The following is a 25,988-nucleotide window of genomic DNA, read 5'->3' as shown; positions in this document are numbered from 1 at the left end:
ATCCTATTTTGCAATGACTGATTCGGACACTCCACAATCTGAAAAATTAGTCGTCGTGGCCAAATTGGAGTGAAAGTCAGCCTTTAAATCATCTGGTATGTTCCCAGCTTGAGTACTCAATGCGGTGGATCATCATGGGTTTCAAGCCCTGCACTGTCGTGCCATAAAACTGAAACCTTACCTGCTCCAGAGACTACTGTCCTCTGAAACAGTGGTAGCTGAAATTTGTCTTGCCATAGACCCCCACATAGACACAAGAGCCCCTGTTTAAAGATATTTTATTCCACGGACCCCGTTGAGGACATCCTGTCATTGCTTTTGACTGAGCGGTGAATTGTAGCTCTGTCATTCAGGATAGTCATTCCTTGCACTGTTCTCTGACTTATTTTCTTTTGAATGATAACTTAAGTGAAATTAAGGTATTCCCCATTTTGCTGAGGACCCCTTGGGACCCATTAATGGACCACCATAGGAAAGCAGTTCTTGCTGAAGGAAGCCTAGCAGCACTGATCTCCCTGGAGGAGTGTGAGTGAGAAGAGGGTTTCCTTACAGTGAAAGTTATAGTGATCACATTATATATGCAATACTTTTAAGGAGACCCCCACCTGGGAACTGCTGTTTATCAATGTTGCCCAAAACGTTGCTCTGTGTGTCTTTTTTTATGCATTATCTGAAGCAATGTGACGGGAACTTACTGTAGCCCATGCCCTGGATGAAATACTTGAAAGCTTCAGTCAGTTTAGCGGGCTGCAATCACACCAAAATGACGTGACATTAAGCATTCGACTTGAAAAAAACGTTTTTTTTCCCATGTTGAAAGTCTCATTGAGTTGTGAAATTTCAGAATGCTGTGCATTTTGTTACCTGGGTCAACTGAGGGAGACCGCCAGCATCTGCCATCTATTGAGACAAGACAGCAGATGTGAACAGGAGTTGATTTAAAGACAAAAATGAAATAGATAGATCGATAGACAGACAGATAGATACCTTCAGGAATGAGGTTGTTGTAGGGTCCAGTTTGCTGTTGCACTCCACCTAGTGGACACAGTGGGGATCGCAGTGGATTTACAACCACATCTAGGAGAGGCCAACTCAGAAAATCACATTTTCCAGTCTAAAATCCAACACTAGTGACAAATAACTCATTAGCATTCAGTATAATTTGCGGTGTATAGCACAAGGATAGGCTATACTCCTTCATACTTTGCCAAAATTTCTTGCATCTAAATAGGTGAATATACTCAAATCTAATCCAGTATATGATTGAAAAGGGATTTGTAAATACTTTTCGACGATGGTTTCATTCTTAGTAAAATATAAAACATTTAAACCTTTCATACTGCAAGCTTATAGGGCTGTGTATTGGCGAGAATCTGGCGATACGATACATATCACGATACAGGGGTTACAATTCAATATAGCTGATGATAGCTTGCATTACTGTAAGAAAGGCGATATACTGCAATTTCATAGGCCTGTGTTCTTTGTGCTTATGCTACCTGCTGTCTCAGTTTATGTTGTTGGGTTGGAGCGGAAGAGTCAAATGGCTGAAGATAGATTACAATAATGTTATATAGCGGTTGCGGGGTTACACACAACACAAAATGTTTGTCGCGAACCTTTACATGTAAACAATTTAAAATCGATATAGTGGTTTTGAGAATCGATACAGTATCACAGAAGATAATATCGCGATACTCGAGTGTTTCTTACACCCCTACAAGCTTACCGCTGCCTCCTCATAGGGAGCCTGATCTCCCACTACCAACATCACAGGACACCTGAGAGAGGGGGGGGGGCATTTAGAAGTTTGACAGGTCGAACATCGATATATAACACAGAATATTGATATAATTATGTTATCAATGATAAACTGAGATTAAAACATAGTTACTTGAAGGTGCTGCTGCGGTCAATGTTCAAATCTCTGCGACTGGAGAGAAAAGACAAAAAGTTGGTCAAGTTGATCATAGTTTGGTGTGGAGTTGGAACCAATATCAGTATCCAATATTGGTATCGGGTGCCGATACTGATGTAATTCACTCATCGGATATCGGAATGACGTTACCGATCCAGATTATATAGTCTGATGATGTTTTTATGAATTATAAATGTGTAATAATGCAATTTTAAGCCCATAGCCAAAATGCTGTACGTAAGTTCAGGTAGTAGGAAGTGTTTTGAATGCGGGGACGTGGGACACAAGCGCTTTGCTTGCCTGTATAGAGCGAGAAGCAGAGGGGAGTAGCGAGGATGTGTGTGTGTGTGTGTGTGTGTGTATGGGGGGGGGGGTTAATGAGGCCAATGGCTGTGGGGAAACAAGTAAAACCCCACAACATGTCAACCTGGAGTCTCCTAAACTCCATAGTAATTCGGAGAAAGATAAAAAGGCTGTAGATGACGTGGTAACCGTATCAGAGGGACCCAGTGTGTGTGGAGTTAGTGGAGCTGCTGCAGCCGAGCCCGGCCAGGAGGAGGGTAACGACGAAATGGATTACGATTCTGACTCAAACGACACGGTAACAGATTCCCAGCGACCAACCAGTGAACAGTACACTTTGGAGGAAATCAGTGTTTTTTTTTCAGATTAAACTTTTGGCAAGTCTGTCAAAGTAACTGATTATTTTCCAAACACAACTAAATTTCTCAAAAATGTCATAGCACTACAAATCAAACCCTACAAAAACTTGTAGAGTTCGATTTATTAGAGGGGAAAAAAAGTTATCGTTTGAAAAAGCACATCGCCACCTTAAAGCCGGCAGCCATACCAACATGCACCCTGACTCTGCCAAATGACAGAAGCTAAGCAGGTATGGGCTTGGCTAGTACTTGGATGGGATTCCTCATGGAAAAATGAGTTGCTACCGGAAGTGGTGTTGGTGGGCCAGGAGGGGGCAGACTTCCCTCTGGTCCTAACAAACACAACAAATGCCAATGCCCCAGTGCAGTGACGGGGACACAATGCTGTAGGAGATGCCGTCCTTCCGATGACACGTTAAACTGAGGTCCTGACTCACTTTGGTCATTAAAGATCCCATGGCACTTATCACAAAGAGTAGGGGGTTCCCCGGTGTCCTGGCAAAATTCCCAACCTGGCTCCCTCCCTCTGGCCGCTTAATCATCCCCCCATGTAATTAGTTCAATGATTACTCCCACACTCACCACGTATCAGCTTGAGGTGTCAAGCTGATGTTTGGTGAGTGTTCTGGAGCAAAATGGATGCCGTCCATCCCCCAGGTGGGTGCTACACATTGCTGGTGGTTGCGGTGAGTTACTCCCTTCAATGTGAAGCACTTTGGGTGTCTAGAAAAGCGCTATATAAACGTAATGATTATCTATTATTATTGTTATTGTTATTATTATTATTATAAAGCACCCACTCACAAGAAAGGGAAAGACACTAAAAGAGGAAAAAACTAACAAATAATTGTAATGAATCACAGGGCGTGGTAATTTTCTCTCTATCCATCCCATTTGTTTGTTTGTCTGATTTTCAGCTTTCTTTTCCTGATGGAGACTAAGTTTTGGGTTTTTAAACATTAATGGAAGGAGAGATGAGAGCGGCACTTTTTTATTTGTGCATGCAGAAACATTTAGATATAATTTTTCTTCAGGAAACACACAGACATGGGTGGAGATTGGAGCCGCACTACAGATTTCCCACTGGACAGAACAAGTGAAGAACCACATCTACAATCTTCCATTACTTTATCCAGGTTACTGTCACAGTTTGATTTAATTGATGCTTGGAGAATAAAAAAAGTCAAACAGCAGACAGTACACATGGGTAAAGGTTTCAGGGAACAGGGTCAGTGGCGCCAGGCTAGACGAGGTGTATATCACCAGACACCTTAACACCAGGTTAGTCAGGAGCAACATATTTCCAGTTGGTTTTACAGATCAACACATCAAGGATCAGCTCTGAGCCCTTTCTTATTTGCAATGGTGATGGACAGGTTGACAGACCAGATCAGGCAGGAGTCTCCATGGACTGACATTCGCGGATGACATTGTGATCTGTAGTGAGAGTAGGATGCAGGTTGAGGAGAGCCTGGAAAGAAGGAGGTATGCACTGGAGAAAAGAGGAATGAAAGTCAGTAGGAGCGAGATAGAATACATATGTGTGAATGAGAGGGAGGACAGTGGAATGGTCAGGATGCAAGGAGTAGAGGTAATGAAGGTGGATGAGTTTAAATACTTGGAGTCACCTGTTCAAAGTAATGGGGAGTGCAGAAGAGAGGTGAAGAAGAGAGTGCAGGCAGGGTGGAGTGGGTGGAGAAGAGTGTCAGGAGGGATTTGTGACAGAAGGGTACCAGCAAGAGTTAAAGGGAAGGTTTACAAGATGATTGTGAGACCAGCTATGTTGTATGGTTTGGAGGCAGTGGCACTGACGAAAAGACAGGAGGTGGAGCTGGAGGTGGCAGAGTTGAAGATGCTAAGACTTTCATTGGGAGTGACAAAGGACAGGATTAGGAATGAGTATATTAGAGGGACGGCTCAGGTTGGACAGTTTGGAGACAAAGCAAGAGAGGCAAGATTGAGATGGCTTGGACATGTGTGGAGGAGAGATGCTGGGTATATTGGGAGAAGGATGCTGAATATGGAGCTGCCAGGGAAGAGGAAAAGAGGAAGGCCAAAGAAGAGGTTTATGGATGTGGTGAGGGAGGACATGCAGGTGACTGGTGTGACAGAGGAAGATGCAGAGGACAGGAAAAAATGGAAACGGGTGATCTGCTGTGGTGATCCCAAACGGGAGCAGCCGAAAGTAGTAGTAGTAGTAGTAGTAGTACTACTACTAGGTTTTACAGATCACAACCTAGTCAGAAGCTGTGGTTACATGGAAACTTTTTTCATTCTGATTGAAATCATTCCTATTGAAGATTTTGGGTCAACTGTTTACATGGGATGTGTTCTAATACAGTCTGGTGTTTACATGTGCCAACGCATTAAACAGAACAGCTATGTGACATGCACTGTGGGAAAATTTTTCATGGACTATATGAATAGGTTGTTGTTTCTTATTTTCCTGCCATCTACGCATTCAATAATGTTCCATTCTTTAACAGTCTTTCTATTCGTCTTCTGGAGCAGCTGGCAGTCTTTTGTGTGGGAGAAGGATGTAAGTCTCTCAAGTGGCGACCACAACCGACACAGGCAAGAGAATTCTGGAGTCTGGAGAGATACAGCCCGGCAAAAGTCTCTGTCTTGGGACACTACCTAGCTACTTTGGCTAAAACAAGTTCGAGCTAGCTAGCTGCAGAATCTGCTAGCGCGACAGATGCAGGGCTTGGCGATCATGAGCAAAGCGAGGAAAGCCCAGTCTGAGTGTTAGGTAGCCACAGTTGAGCGAAAGTACAATCCGTTCGTGAATTATACAATAATAGGCTGTATTTCCAGAAATCAGACAAAAAGCTCAGCGAGGAAGTATAAACAAACCCGGTTTTTTTTTCTAAAAAGAAAAAGAAAAAGAATTATTTTGGGTCATTTGGAGAGAAAATAAGCATTTTGACTCTTTAAGTCAATTAACACATTAAAGGAGTTGTCATTGCAATTTGCACTCCTACACCTGTTTGTATGTGAGGCCGACTGAAACTACAGTCAAATAAATTGCTTTGGAATAAATTTAAATTGAATGCATTTCTGTATATTTTTGCTCTTTTAATAAGAAGTGCTGTGTGGTTTACTACAGTCTCATGTAACCTTACACATAATACCACCACCAACAACAATAACAACGCCAACAACAACAACAATAATAAATTAATAATAATGATATTAGAAAAAAGAGCTCTGTATCGGTATTGGCAGATATTCAAGTTTAAGTATCGGAATTGGGGAAAAAAGGGGGGGGTCGGTGCAACTCTAGTTTGGTGTGTGTGTGTGTGTGTGTGTGTGTGTGTGTGTGTGTGTGTGTGTGTGTGTGTGTTTAGGCAAGAGTATGTAGGTATATGTTCATGTGTTTGTGCATATACCTGTTGTAAGTCTTCCAGAAGAGCTCTATGTTAACCAGATTAGAGGCTTTGGCGATGCGCTCTCTGTGAGACTGCAGGAGCTCTGTGTTTGCTGACAGCTCCTCCTGTAAGATTAAAGTCAAACACCGCACATTTTTCTCATTTCCAATCATGTAATTTTATACAACATTTATTTTTTACAAGCTAGGTTAAATTATCTTGATGCATGCTCAATAATCCAGGTAAGAAAATCAAAGAAGGTTGAATCAGTTCATCTGGTACAACGTTTATTGACAGATACGAAATGACAAAATGGTCCCACCCTTAGCAATAGGACCACCCTTACCACTAACCAAGTGTGCCTGCTCCTGAGACTGTCTTCAATCCACGTACTTCACATACAAGGGGCAGTACTATAGGCAGATGCATGGCTGTGCTATGGGTTCCCCAGTCTCACCTGTAGTGGCCAACTTGTCTATGGAGTAATTGGAAAAGAGGGCTCTGATGTCCTATCCAGGGGCACCACTGAGCCAGCGGTTCAGATTTTTGGACGATATCTGGGTTAAAATTAAATCTCAGGATGTGCCACATTTCACCAACCACAATAACTGTGTGGACAACCACATCAAGTTCACCAGGGAAGATGTGAAAAATGACAGGTTAGCCTTCTTAGACTGTGAAATTGCAATTGGTGATGGGGACATCTGATTGTTGACGTTTACTATAAACCAACACATACTGATCAGTACTTAAGGTTTGACTCCCATCATCCACTGGAGCACAAACTAGGAGTCATCAGGACACCGTACCACTGAGCTGAAAATGTCCCCACTGACACAGCGGCCGGGGAGGGGAGACACATTAGACAGGTCCTGGTTAAGTGTGGTTATCCTAATTGGGCATTTGTCAAAGCCAGGAAGACGCCCAAACAGTGCACCAGTCAATTGAAGAGAGGAGAAGGACAACAGCTGTCTAGGCGTAAACCAGTGGTGATTCCATATGTGGCGGGAGTGTCGGAAAAGTTGAGACACGTATTTTCCAAACACCGCATCTCAGTTGCTTTCAAACCCCAAAACAGAAGAAGTTGGTCCACCCCAAGGATCGGGTCCCCCGACACAAACAAAGCAATATAGTGTACGCTGTTAAGTGCCAGCAGGATTGCCATGACTTGTGCATCGGGGAAACTAAACAGACACTGGCCAAGAGGATGACACAACACAGAAGAGCTAACACGTCAGGCCAGGACTCCGCAGTCTACACCCATCTACAGGCCAGTGGCCGCTCTTTCAAGGATGAGGATGTGCACGTCCTTGATAGGGAGGAACGCTGGTTTGAACGGGGAGTCAAAGAGGCCATCTATGTGAAGAGGGAACGACCGTCCCTGAACTGAGGGAGGGCCTAAGAGTACATCTGTCGCCATTTTACAATGCTGTGATTGCAACATTCCCCAATCCTCTGTGAATAGTACACATGGCCAGTGTAACTCTAGTTAATGGTTACGCCCCATATTCACATGAAACTCGTCATTGGTTTCGGTCGTTATGTTTATAAGGGTGGGCATACCGGCCGTCAGTTTAGACTGAAGAGGTCATGTAGTGATGAGACATATCTGTCAATAAACACTGTATCCAGATGAACTGAGTCAACCTTCTTTGATGTAGGTTAAATTAGTTTGTTCAGTGATGGCTTGCCAAAGGCAACCATAGCACATGGATAAACTAAAACACAGGCAAATCAAATAATTTTCACAAAAAAAACATTCTGAGACTGAGTTTAAACTTTTTTTTAAGATTAATTTAAAATGTGAGTACAGCCACTACAGCTAATGGCAATACAAATGCTGAATGGCATGTGCATGTTGCGATATAGTGGTTCAATGACTTTCATGGTACCTGGCTGAAAAGATGACTCAGGATCTGTTCTGTAAGTGAGGACGTCACTGAACTTAGCTGAAAATGGCGACAGCATGATTGATAGAGAGAGAGAGAGAGAGAGAGAGAGAGAGAGAGAGAGAGAGAGAGAGAGAGAGAGAGAGAGAGAGAGAGAGAGAGAGAGAGAGAGAGAGAGAATGAAAGAAAATCAATAATGAATGAGAAGGAAAAAGATTGCAGGCAACGAGGGGAGAGAAACAAAGAGAGAAGTCAATGAGACAAACAATGGCTCAATCAATATCCCGCCACAAAGCTGACCACGAAAACAATTCCACAGCCTTATTTCCACGTTTAAATTCTACAAGATGAACCATTCTCATTATGACGATCGATGCCCCTGATGACTTAGAACAAGTCTCTTCAAACTTAGAGACAGCTAAGCAATTGTCAGATAGATAGACAGACAGACAAGCAGACAGGCACAGACAGGCAGGCAGGCAGGCACAGACAGACAGACAGTCCTATCAGGCCCTATTCTTCTGAAATAACCTGCCTGCTGCTGTCAGACAATTAGAGTCTGTGGAGTCCTTTAAATCCAAACTTAAAACTCAACTTTTTTGCCTTTGCCTACAATTAGTTGTCTTTAAGTTGAGTTCTTCACAACTTGTACTGCATGGCGGGTTGGCTTCTGTCTCAATGAATTTAGCAAACACTGTTCTGCCGACGAGGTTAGAGAGTATAGATTATTGACTATTGCAAACTGTTCTCTTCTCTCACATCTTTTCTCTCTCTCTGAACGATGTCTTCTCCTTTATCTTCTGTGTGTGAATGGTGTGATGCGAGTCTCCCATGTGCCCGTGGAGTCTGTCCTCCTTCTAGGTCTCCATGGTAATGGTGGTCGCCAGCTGGATGCTGCTTGGCTTCCACATCACCCTCTTTATATATGTTATGAATCCATGTAATTTTGTTATCCTGTTTCAATCTTGGCGGCACGGTGGTGCAGTGGTTAGTGTGGTCGCCTCACAGCAAGAAGGTCCTGGGTTCGAGCCCCGGGGTAGTCCCGCCTTGGGGGGTCATCCTGGAGCTTCTTTGTTCTCCCTGTGTCTGCGTGGGTTTCCTCTGGGTGCTCCAGATTCCTCCCACAGTCCAAAGACATGTAGGTCAGGTGAATCGGCCATACTAAATTGTCCCTAGGTGTGTGTGTGTGTGTGTGTGTGTGTGTGTGTGTGTGTGTGTGTGTGTGTGTGTGTGTGTGTGCGTGTGTGTGTGAGACCTGTGATGGCCTGGCAGACTGTCCAGGCCAGGGTGTCTCCCTGCCTGCCGCCCAATGACTGCTGGGATAGGCTCCAGCATCCCCGCGACCCTGACAGCAGGATAAGCGGTTTGGATAATGGATGGATGGATGGATGTTTCAATCTTATAAATTCATCTCATTAAGATGTGTGACTAACGTGTTTTCTTGTCTCTTCTCCAGTGTGTGTGACTGGTGTGATGTGAGTCACCCCTGTGTGCATGTGTAGTCTGTCCTCCTGCCAGGTCTCCATGGTGATGGAGGTCACGTGGCTCAGGTCCTGGTCTTTTTGGGTGGCGTTTGGACACTGCTTGGCATCCTGCTCATCATATTATTCATATGTTTTGTGATTCCACTATAATTCTGTTATCCTCTTTCAATGTTGAATTGTGTAAACTGTGTAAACACAACATCCATTGCACGTTGTCCGTCGTGGGAGAGAGATCCCTCCTCTGTTGCTCTCCCTGAGCTTTCTTCCTATTTTTCTCCCTGTTAAAGGTTGTTTTTTTTTAGGGAGTTGTTCCTTATCTGATGCGAGGGTCTAAGGACGGGATGTTGTGTTGCTGTAAAGCCCCCTGAGGCAAAGTTGTAATGTGTGATATTGGGCTACACAATTAACATTGACTTGACCTGACTTGACAGCCAGCCAGACAGCCAGACAGACAGACAGCCAGACAGACAGACAGCCAGACAGACAGCCAGACAAACAGATAGACAGACAGACAGACAGACAGACAGACAGACAGATAGACAGATAGATAGATAGATAGATAGATAGATAGATAGATAGATAGATAGATAGATAGATAGATAGATAGATAGATAGATAGATAGATAAAAACCTTTTGAGCAGCCCAGTCGATCCATCCTCTGGCATTGGTGTCGATGTTGATCAGAACCAGACCCTCCACCGAGTCTGGGTTAGCCAGCTGAGATCAGGTCGAGAGAGACAGGTCGAGGTGCATGTGCAAGACAGAATAAGAGAGAGAGAGAGAGAGAGAGAGAGAGAGAGAGAGAGAGAGAGAGAGAGAGAGAGAGAGAGAGAGAGAGAGAGAGAGAGAGAGAGAGAGAGATGATAACAGACAGAATATGGGAGGTAGAGAAATGCGTAAGGGCATAATGTTTTCAGACTGCAACATTTCAGGGTGAAAGTGAAGAGGAAAGCGGGGATAACAACTGAGAAGTCAACGTGATCTTAATGCAAACGATTGAATTCCAGCAATCACGGCTTGTGCTCTGCCCCTCTTTACCGCACTGCAACCCATAATACACTTGGCGAGGAATTCAATTGTGCGTTCCAATGTTTTATTCCCCCGTCAGAACATTTGATCTAATTATCCTCCTGCATATGCAGGACGAGCTCGCTAATGTCAACGGATTAAACTTTTAAACCGTCTGCTTGAAACAAAGGAATTCACCCGGCAGAATGGTTATTCTTCCATAATCCAATGACGCGCTTTTCTGATTACCCCTCAAAAGAAGTCTCGATGGCGTTAACCAAGCAAAATCTGTTGACATTGGCTAAATGAGTTGCCAGTGTGTTCAGATGAGAAGATTTGGATGAAAAACTTAACAATAAGCTCGACAAGCTGAACTTCCTTGTCAAGCTTATCCATTCGCACAGGGTGCTGCACCATTTACAAAGTAAATGCTGGCGCTAGCGTAGCAACACCACACGGTCTGCAGCACGCCGGGGAGGCAAACAGCAGAGCACATAACCCGTTTAAAAGCCGACACTCACTGTGAACTTGGAGAGGATGTACGCCCCCGCTCCTACGCCCACTCCGATTACAGTACGGAAACTGACCACAGAGGGAGACACAAATGTAGCGTCACACAACCTATCAGTCGCTCAGGGCCAAGATGTAACACACGTCTCTCTATAGCAGTGAAGGTATCCACAGCCTAAAAGAGGTGAGCCGGCATGTGAGAGGGCCACCACAGTTTCTAGGCGGTGGTAGTGTCCGCCCACCCACCCGGCCTCACTCAGCTGAGGGCACTGCTGGGTATCCTGAACAAGATCAACGCAACATCCATGTGACAAGCAGGTGAAAGATGTTTAGTATGTGTGTGTGTGAATGAGTGAGTAAGTAAGTGAGTGAGTGAGTGTGTGTGTGTGTGTGTGTGTGTGTGTGTGTGTGTGAGTGAGTGAGTGAGTGAGTGAGTGAGTGAGTGAGTGAGTGAGTGAGTGAGTGGTTGTGTGTGTGAATGAGTGGTTGTGTGTGTGAATGAGTGTGTGAGTGAGTAGTAAGAGTGTGTGTGTGTGTGTGTGTATGTGTGTGTGTGTGTGTGTGTGTGTACCAAGTGATATTCTGTCTCTGTGTGTGTGTGTGTATACCACGATGAATACTACTGACTCACTTGAAGAACTGCAGGACTGCAGGGATCATCTCTGCAATGGTCTCCATGGACGGATACTGGTAACTGGAACAGGAAATTCAATTGTTTTAGATCAAATTACCTGTCTAGCCTTGTGAACCAAACGCATGGATAATGTTACTGCCTTGGATGAACCTTCAGTTCCCCCTATTTTTTTCTTCTTTTTTTTAAACACAAATGAAATGACATTTTCATGACCCCAGAGGCCAAACAAACCCAACTGACACTGTAAAATGTCAAAACTACACAGCTGTCCTAAGGAATGTAAATAAACCAGTTTTAAGGTTTTACATGAATGTTTTAAGCCCCGGCTGCAAAGCAGCAGACTACAAAAAGGTAGAACGAGCAACGGATAGATTAAAAAAATGTATATCTATCCCTCCAACCCAAAAGAGATCATCTCATGCAAGACAGGAAATTGCTGAAAAAGTACCACGAAAGAAGTAAAAAGGAAGGACTAAGGAGATGGGTGGAAAGGATTTTCTTGAAACCTCAGACAAAAGCATATTTTAGTGGTGGCACGACAGGAAGTGATGGGAGACGGGGCCGTGGTTCAGAGTGGGGAGCGGAGGGCTTTAAGCATCTTTAAGATGTCTTTCAATCTTAAGAACTAGCTGACTCTGTGGCTTGAGTTTACTTACGGAAAAGAGGAAAAGTGTCGACATAATACCACACACACACACACACACACACACACACACACACACACACACACACACACACACACACACCATGTCACTCTGAACTTGTGGGGACCACTCACTGACTACATTCACTCCCTAGCCCTTAACCCTAACCATCATCACTACATGCCTAACCTTAACCCTTACTCTAACCTTAACCTAATCCTAACCTTAACCCTTACTCTAACCTTAATCTAATCCTAATCTTAAACCTTACTCGAACCTTAATCTAATCCTAATCCTAATCTTAACCCTTACTCTAACCTTAATCTAATCCTAATCTTAACTCTAAACCCAAATCCTAACTCTAAAATAGACCCCTTTCTTCGTGGAGACCTATAAAATGTCCCCCCAAGGTATAGGTGGTTTCAGGTTTTTCTGTCATTTGCTCCCCATTAGGATAGGAAAACCTGGTACACACATACACATACACACCGTGTCATTCTATACTGGTGGAGACCCCTCATTGACTACATTTATTCCCTAGACCTTAACCCTAACCTAACTATCATAACCACATACCTAACCTTAACCCTTACTCTAACCTTAACCTAATCCTAATTCGAGGCTTAACCCTAAACCCAAGTCCCAACCATAAAATAGACCTTTTCCTCATGGACACCCATAAAATGTAATTGGGTCCCCATCAGGATAGAAAAACCTGGTATATGCACACACACGCGCACACACACACACACACACACACACACACACACACACACACACACACACACACACAGAGTAACAGCGTACCCTGTGAGATATGCAGCAGCCCCTTCCTCTTGGCCAGGAGCGTCAATGTGGACCAAGGTGAAGTTCTTCACGATCTCCTGCATCTCCTCGAACTTGAACAGGGTGGAGAAGCAGCTCTTGCCTGACAAAGGAGGAGACGTGTGGGACACTGTCTCATAGATCATCTAAGACTGTGATTCAGACGTTACTTAGAGCTGTTTCCAAAATAAATGTTGGAGAGAATGAGTAGTGAAGTTTAGGGGGGAGAAAATCTAAGGGAGAGAGCGACAGAAAGAGAGAGAGCGGCAAGGAGAGAAAGGAAGAGGGAGAGACGGCAGCCCACAGGGACCAGACAGGGAGGCAGACTGAGGGATGTACTGACTGTCCAAGCCCACGTCATGGAAGGTGAGAATAGCTGGCCGGCGGGTGTTTCCTGTGCCGTGGAGGGTCACATGCAGCACGCCGTGGGGGGTTTCGATATTGTGCTCCTGGGTGAAACGAGAGAGAGAAAGCATATTTTTATTACATACACACATTCTGGACAGACAAACAAACAAACACAGGATCACTGAAGCTACAATAGGAAAAGGGTTTGATTCCCAGCAATGCAACACGTGTTAAAAATGCACAATATGGCACAAGAACTGTGGCTACGCGCTACAGAAATATGTAACTCAGACTCACACTGCAGCTGCAAATAACACACTCACACTGCAGCTGCAAGTAACACACTCACACTGCAGCTGCAAGTAACACTCACACTGCAGCTGCAAATAAGTGTTTTGAGCTTCAAATAAAGTGACATATTCTCATTTGACAACAAAATACTTTTCTGTGATTGGTTAAACCTTTCTGGCACGTAAATTACTGCATGTGACAAACCCCGCCCTCCTTCCACCTGAGTAAGCTCAAACAAACCCCGCCCTCCTTCCACCTGAGTAAGCTCAAACAAACCCCGCCCCCTTCCACCTGAGTAAACTCAAACAAACCCCGCCCTCCTTCCACCTGAGTAAGCTCAAACAAACCATAGTTTGCAAATACTGCTGATGCACAGACTAATTCTTATTCAACATAAGGTGTGTGAGGGTATGCATTATATGGTGTGCTCATACACACCGTCAATTGGCGCGCACGCACGCACACACACCACACACACACAGAATATCACTTGGCACACACACACACACACACACACACACACTATATAGTGTGCTCATACACACACGTACATGCAACTGCATACACACACACACACACACACACACACACACACACACACACACACACACACACACACACTCATAGCCTTTTGAACAACCTTACCTGCCCTTGGTCCAACAGTATCCTAGCGGCCAGTTCAGCCTCCTGTGCAGAGAAACATGTTCCATCATTACTGCTGATATTAATATTGATGTTTACTTATGATACTATACTTCACCATCACAACTGCGTCACAGCTGAGGCAGAGAAACAAAGTTACACAAGAGAAGGCTGGCAGCAAATTGGGCCGGGAGGGGGGGGGGGGCGCGCAATAGCAAGTGTGGTTCACAGGGAATGGATGGATGTGTGTGTGTGTGTGTGTGTGTGTGTGTGTGTGTGTGCACTGATGGAATTTCACTCTTTCAAGGTCCATTATTGAAAGATGGAGTGTATTCTTTTGAGCGCTGCCCAGCTTTCTAATTTGTGCCCACACAGGCAAATTAGGCTGAATTCCTCCCTGCAAAAAAAAAAAAGAGTCCATCTTAGTAAGTTATTTAGCCTCGCACTGAGTTCCAAAAACTTGTTTCGAATTAACCAAGTGGAAAAACAAAACAACCTGGCGACCGGTATACTCTGCCTGTTTTAGTCGGGGTTCACCTGTTTTGAAATGAGCTGATTTGCACCCGAAAGGGGGTGTAATCCTCTTCCTCTCCGACGTTTTTCACTCGCTTGACGAGAAATTTACACCAAAAATCTATTTTATACGAAATGACTTAAGATTGAAAATGAAAACAAGATCGAAAAACGAGTCGGCCATTCAAAAGGAGACACGACGGACACGTAAAAGAGCTCTTCGCCTGGATCTAAACCTCTCACCTTCGTCATCGTTACTGGTGACCCACGTCTAATGAAAAGTAGCGCCACCTCAATACCGGGGTAGAGCTGGCTGTGGGCAGATGTGCGTCACTGGCGGGGATGGGGGGATGAGAGGAGGGAGGGCTCCTCCGATAAGGAAGACGCCACTCAGAGAAGGGAGGCGGCGTTTTACTCGGTTAAGATAGCAAACGGTTACGTGTTGTGTCGTCTGATGCAGCGCACATCAAATACCATTGCCCCCCTTAGGTGCTCTTTAGAGCCCCTGGCAGCTTAATTTCGCTCGCTCGGCCACAGCACTGCGCTTCCCCTTTTCAACCAGCAGGTGGCAGCAGTAACGGGTGCGCGCTGCAGCTCAGCATCTGCACAACAACATCAGCGCGGCAAAGCAAAGCAGAAAAAGAGAAGAGGAGCTTCTGTCTCTCTCTCTCTCCCCCTCAGGGCTTTGACGTCAGCGTGGTAAATGTAAGTCAGTGCTGCAGCTGTACACAAACACACACACACACACACACGCACACACGTGTACACACAAGAGTTGCTTAAATCACGTATTTCTGTTTTAGCGTGTGAGACCGGGTGCTTGAGAACCCCTATTGTATCGAATGTTGGTTTTGCTAAGAAGTGCGCGCGCACACACACACACACACACACACACACACACACACACACACACACAATACACATGTGGACGTGCTATATCGGCCTTGTGTGGGTGGATGATGTCGAGTGACGTTTGTAAGTGGAGATCATGTATGTGACATGCCGAAGGGTGTGCAGTTGTGTGTGCTCATTTTGTGTGCGTGCGTGCGTGTGTGTGTGTGTGTGTGTGACAGCACAGTCTCTGACCTTGGCAGCATCAGCCTGGCCAGTGAGTAAAGGCTTCTCCTCCGTGATGGCGATTTCCTGCATTTCGGTTGTCATGGCGTCACACCCGTCGCGTCCTGCACAAGACACAAAGCACAAAATCCTTGTTGAGCACAAATACATGTCCTTTCCCCCCGTCTCACCCGTTCCCTTGTGTAGTCAAACATACACAATCTTACAACTCCTGTGCATGACACACACACACACACACACACACACACACACACACACACACACACACACAACGACGCGTGCACACAAGCCCATTCACTTCCACACCGCGCGGTTCAGTGTGTCTCTCCTCTCCGTCGGGACTCTCTTTGCGCACGGGGACCCTCTGAAAGTTAATTAGCAATTAGCGCTGGTAGGAAACTTAGCGGGGACAGACGCGCGAAGGACTTAAGACAGAATCAAAAAAAAAAAAGGGAAATAAAAGCGGAGGGAAGGAGTGGATTAATGACTGGATATAGTGTGATTTGATGCGGTGCATCCCAACACAAGCCAACACGTGAGCCACAAATGAAGCGGTTGATGAAGTCCCGGGTAGGACGTCTGCAGGTGAGTATGGTGACGGTGATGTGGGTCTGGCAGACGGCGTGTGATACCAGCTAAAGTCCCGAATGGAAGAGAAAAAAAAAGACAACAGAAAACAGACAGAGAAGACGAGAGGGGAGTAATACGGGCAGACTGTTGCATAGATATGGGAAAAATAAAGACGGGGGAGACCAAACGGAGGGCTCAGTCAGCAGAGGAGGATGGAGGAGGATGGCGAGGATGGAGAGGATGGAGAGAGGTGGGGAAGATGTAATTTTATGACTGCATTCATGCAGGGAAGCTGTGCAGAGCATACGTACTATCAGCACTGTCCTGCAACACATTCAGCTGTCCTGCACAACCACAACCTCCACCGGCGCCTGGAGACAAGTGGCGAGCGCCGCAGCAGTGGTGCGCCACCTTCCTTTGCCCGACAACTCGTTTGGGGTCAATTTATTCAGAAAACTTGAAAAAAAAAACTTCATTGACCAGAGAGCCGAACAGTCTGCAAAGATTAACACAACACACTGGATGCAGTGTTGGAGGAAGGTGACTCGAAAGTTGTGTGGTGGGGGGGGGGGGGGTAACAATAAATTATTTTTTTTGTCAGGACACACACTTCAACAAACAATAGTTGATGCAAAAACATAGCCTAACCTCTATTTTGATACTTTTGTGGCTCCCCCCCCCCTTTTTCTCCCTAATTGTACTTGGCCAGTGACAGGTGGTACAGTGGTTAGCATGGTCGCCTCACAGCAAGAAGGTTCTGGGTTCGAGCCCCGGGGTAGTTCAACCTTGGGGGTCGTCCCAGGTCGTCCTCTGTGTGGAGTTTGCATGTTCTCCCCGGGTCTGTGTGGGTTTCCTCCGGGGGCTCCGGTTTCCTCCCACATCCCAAAGACATGTAGGTCAGGTGAACTGGCCGTACTAAATCGTTCCTAGGTATGAATGTGTGTGTGTGTGTGTGGGGGGGGGGCTGTGATGGCCTGGTGGACTGTCCAGGCCAGGGTGTCTCCCTGCCTGCCGCCCAATGACTGCTGGGATAGGCTCCAGCATCTCCGCCACCCTGAGAGCAGGATAAGTGCTTTGGATAATGGATGGATGGCTGGCTGGATGTATTTGGCTCATGACCCCACCCTTCTGAGCCGACCAGGACACGCACCCACATCCGGCTTCCCACCCGCAGACACCCGACCAAGCTGGAGGTGACATGGGGATTCGAACCGGCAATCCCCGTATTGGTAAGCACCGGAATAGACCGCTACGCTACCCGGACTATTTACTGCATATTTACTCCTGTCTACAGCTGCAGCCAAAGATCATTTTCCTTTACAAGTCTTTTTTTTTTATTAATTGATTGATTAATCCTTTATGTCTACGATGCATCAATAATGATAATGACTAATGTCCGTCCCCGGTTTCCAGAGCCCAGCGTGACGGTTCAGTCAGTCTGAGCAGGAGCCAGAACCCCTCCAACACTACCGATTTCAGAAAGATTTGAAAGCAAGAAAGGAAAACCTCTCAGCATCTGGTGGGCCGCTGTCTGGTATCTTTACTTGATAACTGACCAACAGAATTAACCAATTAATTACCCCGACGACAGCAGTACTCCTGCCCGTTTTACCCCGGCCGTTTTCGTTCACATCCACAGCGTGTGTCTTTTCACAAACACGCCAAGAAACATAAAATGCCTTTATTAAGGAGGGGGGGGGGGTTACACAGGACCCCATTGAGATGCTTTTTTTCTCTCCAACCCTCTCCTCCCCATCTCCTCATCTCCGGCCCTCAGCTGTCCCATCATGTTCAGTGTGAGTACAACAGCCTGAATGTGTTACACAAGTTGGGGGCACTCGTCTTTCTGCCCTCGCGGTTGCCCGGGAGCGGAGGGTGAGGTGGCGTCTGTTGATCAGAGTGAGTGAGTGACGGGTTGATCCCCCATTCGCTCTGAGCTCGCTCGCGTTCAAACCCTCAGACTACTGCCGCACCCATACCTTCTGTGTGCGTGCGTGTGCGTGCCTGTGACTGCACCCCTGTGTGTATGTGTGCTTGTGTGTAAGCATGGAACTTGCGTGGGGGTGTGCGGTTCATGGCCACATAGCAAAAAAAAACAAACAACAAATGACTGGGTCCTATCTGCAGCTCTGGCAACACATAAGAAAGCAGCAAACAGAGGGCGCTAGCGTGCGTGTGTGTGTGTGTGTGTGCGTGTTCATGACATGTACATTTCTTTTGAGCGGGAGTGTGTGCGCTCACACACATATACACAAACACACACACACACACAAACTCAACAGGAGATGAAATGCAAGCCCCAGGATGCCTGTGTCTCTCCAGGTCTCGAACAGAAATTATTAGTCACCACTGCCCCCCCACCCCCACCCCCAGCCCACCGTCCCAACCCCCATCCACACACACACACACACACACACACACACACACACACACAGCTCTCTGCTTTGTATCTCAGATCCTCTCCATCCATCTCTATTAGTAACTATTGTCGTCACACCTATCCTTCACCATCATCCACCTGACTCTTCTTCTAGAACAATCCTCCTATTCAGCGCCGGTCTCTTTCTGACCGGTCACCTCTCAGTTTCACACTCGGTCTCAAACTCACGTCAACTTTGTCGGCATAAAGTACTTTGGAACAGTTTCCTCATGCAAACTGTGCTTTTCTTAACGCCGGTACTCAGCTACGGTACACGTATGGCTGTAACATTTACATCAGCACAAACAAGAAGAAGTAGAGTGAGAAACCCCCTCCCCCCTCTCCCCCCCACCCCCTTCATGACCAGCGGGCTTTATCAAGCCTGTTTCTGGACTGTGGCCTTGCCAAGGACTTCGGTGCCCACGCTGTCGTTAACATGCCCTCAGCATCTAACCGCCGTCATGCACGCATGAGTGCACACACAGCGCACTGCACGGGTTATGTGCGTGCACACACACACACACACACACACACACACACACACACACACAAACACACACACACACAAGCATTTCCGCTTTGCTCAAGCAACACCTGCACACACAGACACACACACTACAGCTGAATCACATTGTGTGGCTTAGAGATTGGGCGATACAAATAAAACCGACTTGACTTGACCCACACAGCGTTGTGTGCATTACGCACACACAGCAGCACTTGGTCAACACCGGCTCGGCTCCGGCTCTGCGCCGATCTGATCTGACACGTTTTGTTCTCATTCCCCTGCCTTACATCCATCATAGCAGAAAATAGCAGCTGCTCTATAGCGACAAGGGAATGGCGTAACAGTGTACGACCACGGATGTGTAGACTCGCTAGCCCCTGGCTACCAGGTCGGACCCTGTAGTTGGCTGGCTAGCGCAGTCACCTGTGGTACGGGGAACCCAGGTTTGATTCCCGCCTGCCCCCTGAGTTCCCGCTTCAGTAACATAAGATGGGACAAGGGCAGGTGGGGTCACATGTGGGGTAACCTCAGATTTGTACAGCTACACACGTTCACGTGGTTTCGCTGTTCCTGGGGCATGCCGCTGAAACGGGCGGTGCGGCCATGTTCAAGTGTGCTTGCACAGGGAACTCGAACGCTTCTCTCCGTGGAAGATGCAAGATGGTCTTTCCCACGTTCCACAGAAATGGTTCGTAATCAGCGGCGCAGGGTTGAATAGATGAAAGTGGGCAAACTGTGAAGTCAAGTGTTGAATTGTACAGCAAAGAGTGGTACAGTACACTGAATTTGGGTTTTGAGTTTGACCACATCCACATCTTGGCTGTGGTCCCTTTTGGTCACTGCTGATGATGTCTCTGTTGCATTTTACCAATGAATTCATCCACCCACCCATCCATCATCCAAACCGCTTGTCCTGCTCTCAGGGTCGCGGGGATGCTGGAGCCTATCCCAGCCGTCACTGGGCGGCAGGCGGGGAGACACCCTGGACAGGCCACCAGACCACCACACAGGGCCCACACACACATTCACACCTAGGGACAATTTAGTATGGCCGAGTAACCTGACCTACATGTCTTTGGACTGTGGGAGGGAACCGGAGCACCTGGAGGAAACCCACGCAGACACGGGGAGAACATGGAAACTCCACACAGAGGACGACCCGGGATGTCCCCCAAGGTTGGACTACTCCGGGGCTCGAACCCAGGACCTTCTTTACTGTGAGGCGACCGCACTTAACCACTGTGCCACCGTGTCGCCCATGAATTCTTTTGATTTTTTTCTTTGAAGGGATAAAAAAAATGACATGGTTTGGAAATTTCGTTAGCTGCCAAAATCCATTTTAAATCCCCAACAATCCGTTATACCATGGCAGAATTTATTTTGTGTTCAAATTATGGAAGTACCACTTACATCGTTTCAGTAAGAAACACCACCTCAAGTGACTAATACCGAACAACTTTACAGCACATAACCCGCTAAAGGCGACGGGCTGCTAGACGAGGCGACAGAATCACATGACCTCATTATGCATTAAAGTGGTACTGACATCAAAACCCGAAAATTCCCATTGATGGGCTCTGCTCCGTGTTGGAATGTGACCACGGAGAAATTCAGTGGCCAAAACAGCGCCTCTGCGGCCACTCGAGAGAAATCTGTGATTGGCTGTAGATGGTGTCCAATGGATACGTAGACACCAGTCAATTTGCATATGGGGTGTGTCCGTAGTGAGATGCTATGAAACCACGCAGAAGCTGTTCTTTCACTCCCTCTTGCTAGCTACTTGGCTCGAGTTTGTGCTATTTTGCTGAGATCTTGCTACGACGTATTGCTATTTATCTATCTATCTATCTATCTATCTATCTATCTATCTATCTATCTGTTTATCTGACAGTTATTTGTATCATCGGACATATTATTCGCCAAGTTGTATTGCACTGCTGTGCCGTAGGCCTACCACCATTTTTTTCTACAGCGAGTGACGAGCCGTACCGAGCCCCACCCACCCGAAGACCCAGGAAGACAGTAACCAATAGCTTTGAATTCATAAAACCATAAAAAACCTATTTTTGGTTACGATTCCAACTCCCAATGTTAAAAAATGTGTTCAGAAAGGGCACGTCAGTCTCTCTTTAAGCAGCATTTGAGACCAGTTTCATGTACCTCACCCGTTATACATAATCTCCAGAGCACCCTCTCCCCATCGCTCCCTCTCTCGCTTTCTCTCTCTCTCCCCAACTTGCACACTCTCCCTTTCTCACTCACGGACTTCCTGCGATGCCATTCTAATCGGCCTAACTCCCTCTTTTGCCCATCTCTCTCTCTCTCTCTCTCTCTCTCTCTCTCTCTCTCTCTCTCTCTCTCTCTCTCTCTCTCTCTCTCTCTCTCTCTCTCTCTCTCTCTCTCTCTCTCTCTTTCTGTGAGTCGGTGCGTTTTACAGCGTGTAATAACTGTTAAACTGCACAGGAGGCACCGTCTGTCACCACAGAGATACAGCATGATCGAGAGAGGGAGGAAGAGGGAGAAGGAGAAGGGAGAGAGATTGATTGACAGGGAGTGCGAGAAGAAGACTCAGACAGAAGGGGAGAGACTTAAGTGTAACCACACTTTTTGGATGTCGAACAGCAGCTGGCTCGTTAGGCTGGTACACCAAACCGTTTGCACGCCTCAGCAATCAGGTCGGGGTGGGTAACACCGCGGCCCACCAAAGTTAAAACTCGGTTTCCATCTCGTTGTTGTGTGCGTTCATTATAACGCAGAGAAGTGGCGTCACGGCGGTCCACTGTCAGTGGTTCATCTCACTCCAGGATGTCACCTTGTGTTTTCATCACTCCTTCCTGTCATTCCTTCTTACTTCCTCTCTCTCTCTCTCTCTCTGTCTGTCTCTCATTTGCTCTGCCACTTTGACTCCGTCCTTTAACACAATGTCACCTGACAGTAATTCTGCATTCAGGCATCTAGCAACCGCATCCTTCTACAACTGACCAGTGGCCAATTTTGGCTTTAGGATATAAAGGGCCTCACAAAATGACTCAGGTCTGTTGGACGAATCAATGCATATGGGAATCAAACCTGTGAAGTTCTTACCACCTGGTTGTCCCTGCAGCCAAGCATCAGAATGTGTTACATCTCATCTAACGCCAATAGATATACCGATCAGCCAAAACATTAAAACCACCTGCCTAATATTGTGTAGGTCCCCCTCGTACCACCAAAACAGCTCTGACCCGTCGAGGCATGGACTCCACAAGACCTCTGAAGGTGTCCTCTGGTATGTGGCACCAAGACGTTAGCAGCAGATCCTTTAAGTCCTGTAAGCTGTGAGGTGGGGCCTCCATGGATCGCACTTTTTTTTTCAGCACATACCACAGATGCTCGATCGGACTGAGATCTGGGGATTTTGGGGGCCAAGGCAACACCTTGAACCCTCTGTCATGCTCCTCAAACCATTCCTGAACAATGTGTGCAGTGTGGCAGGGAGCAAGAGGCCACTGCCATCAGGGAATACCGCTGCCATGAAGAGGTGTACTCAGTCTGTAACCATGTTTAGGCAGGTGGTACGTGTCAAAGTAACATCCACATGAATGCCAGGACCCGAGGTTTCCCAGCAGAACATTGCCCAGAGCATCACACTGCCTCTGCCGGCTTCTCTTCTTCCAACAGTACATCCTGGTGCCATCTCTTCCCCTGGTAAACAACACACCGCTGGCTGTCCACATGAAGTAAAAGAAAATGTGATTCATCAGACCAGAACACTTTCTTCCATCGCTCCATGGTCCAGTTCTGATGCTCACGTGTCCATTGTAGGTGCTTTCGGTGGTGGACAGGGGTCATCATGGGCCCTCTGACCGGTCTGTGGCTCCGCAGCCCCATACACAGCAAGCTGTGATGCACTGTGTGTTCTGACACCTGTCTATCACAGTCAGTAGTGACGTGCGGGTCGACCTATAACCCGCAAGTCCCGCCGGCCGGTTGACCCGCGGGTCGGGCGGGTTCAGGTAAGCTTGCTAGAAAATATCACGGGTTCGGGCAAGCCCGTCAAAAAGTGACCAAGCAGTGTTCCGAGTAAGAAATACATAACTTACAGAAACCCACACACACACACACATACACACACACACGCAAGCAGCTTTATCATCAATATGCGATGTGTGTGTGTGTGTGTGTGTGTGTGTGTGTGTGTGTGTGTGTGTGTGTGTGTGTGTGTGTGTGTGTGTGTGTGTGTGAGTGAGAGAAAGAGGCACAGGGTTCATGTCTTTAATGAAGGGTTACTTGCTTTGCTGCTGTTCAACAATAGAGAACGCCGTTTGGAACAATTGGTCTGCTTACTTAGCAGCCCAGACCCAGACACCATTAGGCTAATAAACAATAGGCGGTGCCTTGTAATCGGTGTGTTATGCTGGGCAAACGGCCCGACAATGACATACTGCCACACTGCTCACTTCGCTGGAGCCTAGGCTATATTTGGAGGTTGGCGGGTCGGGTTCAGGTGGTTAAACAACGCATATTTAAGCGGGTTGGGTGGTGCAGATTGGCTCTCATCGCGGGTTGGGTGGATGTGGGTATAAAAAAGCCCTGTGCATCGCTAATAAATAGCCAGCGTTAACTTTTTTCGGCAGTTTGAGCGACAGTAGCTCTTCTGCAATGTGAGATATTCAGTGCTTATTCGCTTCACCTGTCAGTGGTTTTAATGTTTTGGCTGATCGGTGTATACCAAGGACAAACACATTTACTGCACCCTGAAGAAGTAGGTTTGTGTGTGTGTGTGTGTGTGTGTGTGTGTGTGTGTGTGTGTGTGTGTGTGTGTGTGTGTGTGTGTGTGTTTGTGTGTGCGACTGTTGCACCACTGTGCTAAATGCCGAGACAAGAAATTGCTATCACACAGGAGAGCTTTGTCTCTCTCTGGCTCTTCCTCTCCAAAATGTTCTGTCCTCTGGCTCTTCACCCCTCTCATCCTGTTCAGTTTTAACTCGTCTCGCTCTCATTTTCTGTCAGTCATCCCTCTTCACGGTCTCCCCCACCGAAGGCCTTCACCCCCCCCCCACAACCCCACCCCATCCAATGGCAGTGAATAGGGAAAAGGGTAAACAACTGTGCTGGCAGAGACTGCCTTCTTTCATCTGAAATGCTCTCTCTCTCTCCTCTCTCCCGCCCCCTCTCTCTCTCTCCCCCTCTCTCGCCCCCTCTCTCTCTCTCCTCTCTCCCCCTCTCTCGCCCCCTCTCTCTCCCCCTCTCTCTCGCTCCCTCTCTCCCTCCCTCTCTTGCTCTCTCGCTCCCTCTCTCCCTCCCTCTCTTGCTCTCTCGCTCCCTCTCGCTCTCCCCCTCTCTCTCCCTCTCTCTCTCAGCACTGAAAGAGGAGACAAACACACATGCACACACATACACAGACATGTATGAATACACAAAGAGACACATGCACGCTCACACGTGCAAAACACACACATACACATACAAAGACTGAGTGATAAATACTATTGCCCCACAAACAGGCAACAGAAGTAGGGCAGTGAGCATTGAGGTCACCTATATTGGGAATGTAGGCTGAAGGTTGAGAAGCTGAGAGGTTAAACTGGACAAGCAGGAGCGTTGCTTCACCATCGGACAGCATTGATGATGAGTTGTTTGAGGCTGTGAAATACGAGAGGGGGATGAAAAAAAAGGGAGCCTCGGAGTTAAAAGGATAAAAACAGGGCGAGGGCACCTCAAGAACACAGATGTGGACTAAAGTAACGCCGGATTTTTTTTTTCCTTTTTCTTTTTTGGATTTCCCCCCTTTTTCTCCCCAGTTGTATCCGGCCAATTCTTCCGAGCTGTCCCGGTTGCTGCTCCACCCCCTCTGCCGATCCGGGCGGGAGGGGGGGGGGTGCAGACTACCACGTGCCTCCTCCGATACATGTGGAGTCGCCAGCCGCTTCTTTTCACCTGACAGTGAGAAGTTTCACCAGGAGGACATAGCGTGTGGGAGGATCAAGCTATCCCCCCCAGTACCCCCTCCCCCTCGAATAGGCGCCCCGATCAACCAGAGGGGGCACTAGTGCAGTGACCAGGACACATACCCACATCCGGCTTCCCACCCACAGACACGGCCAATTGGGTCTGTAGGGACGCCTGACAAAGCCGGAGGTAACACGGGTATTCGAACCGGTGATCCCCGTGCTGGTAGGCAACGGAACAGACTGCCATGCCACCCGGACGCCCTAACACTGGATATTTTAAGATGGATACGACAGGATAACGACAAGACTCTGATTTCAGCTTATAGAAATGTTTTCTGTGACATCCATGTGCTTAGCAGTTTCCTTTCGCGTGAGTTTAAAAGAGCCCTCCTAGACACCCAATTTCAAATCGTACACTGTAGCTGGGAAGATATACAGTGTTCAATGGAAAAAAATGGCCAACAGGTAAATTCCAATTAATCCGTTAAACGTGACCTAGAAGGGATATAACACTGGTTTGAATCATCTCAATTAATTAATATGCCATTCAATCCAACACGCACATTTTTGATAATCCTATTTTTGCACACACACATACACACACCATCATCAGTGGTCACTCGGGGTCGAGTATGACCGTCCTCCGTCTGGGTCCCCCTGGGTCCTCGGGTGGGTGTAGAGGCTGATCCTGGAGCCCCATAACGGGAGGACGCCTGCGTGTGACAGCTTTTGACGTGGAGA

At 47.0% G+C, this 25,988-nt stretch overlaps 1 protein-coding gene across 1 annotated transcript in view; it reads right to left on the bottom strand.

Annotated features, from left to right (window-relative positions):
- The window catches only part of ndrg2 (NDRG family member 2), a 54,245-nt gene that overhangs the window by 4,207 nt on the left and 24,050 nt on the right, over positions 1–25,988 (bottom strand). The window contains exons 3-16 of the mRNA XM_056300098.1: positions 15,827–15,921; positions 14,231–14,272; positions 13,290–13,395; positions 12,929–13,049; positions 11,475–11,537; positions 10,855–10,915; positions 9,956–10,042; positions 7,844–7,900; positions 5,973–6,076; positions 1,895–1,933; positions 1,730–1,781; positions 988–1,035; positions 865–900; positions 696–747 (exon numbers count right to left, since the gene is read on the bottom strand). Of these exons, the coding sequence (XP_056156073.1) occupies positions 696–747; positions 865–900; positions 988–1,035; positions 1,730–1,781; positions 1,895–1,933; positions 5,973–6,076; positions 7,844–7,900; positions 9,956–10,042; positions 10,855–10,915; positions 11,475–11,537; positions 12,929–13,049; positions 13,290–13,395; positions 14,231–14,272; positions 15,827–15,901 (943 nt within the window). The 5' untranslated portion in view covers positions 15,902–15,921. The remainder of the gene's footprint in view (positions 1–695; positions 748–864; positions 901–987; positions 1,036–1,729; positions 1,782–1,894; positions 1,934–5,972; positions 6,077–7,843; positions 7,901–9,955; positions 10,043–10,854; positions 10,916–11,474; positions 11,538–12,928; positions 13,050–13,289; positions 13,396–14,230; positions 14,273–15,826; positions 15,922–25,988) is intronic.

This window comes from Lampris incognitus, chromosome 20 (genome assembly GCF_029633865.1).
Source record: "Lampris incognitus isolate fLamInc1 chromosome 20, fLamInc1.hap2, whole genome shotgun sequence".
NCBI classification, from domain to species: domain Eukaryota; kingdom Metazoa; phylum Chordata; class Actinopteri; order Lampriformes; family Lampridae; genus Lampris; species Lampris incognitus.
This window is presented reverse-complemented; position numbering and strand designations above follow the sequence as displayed.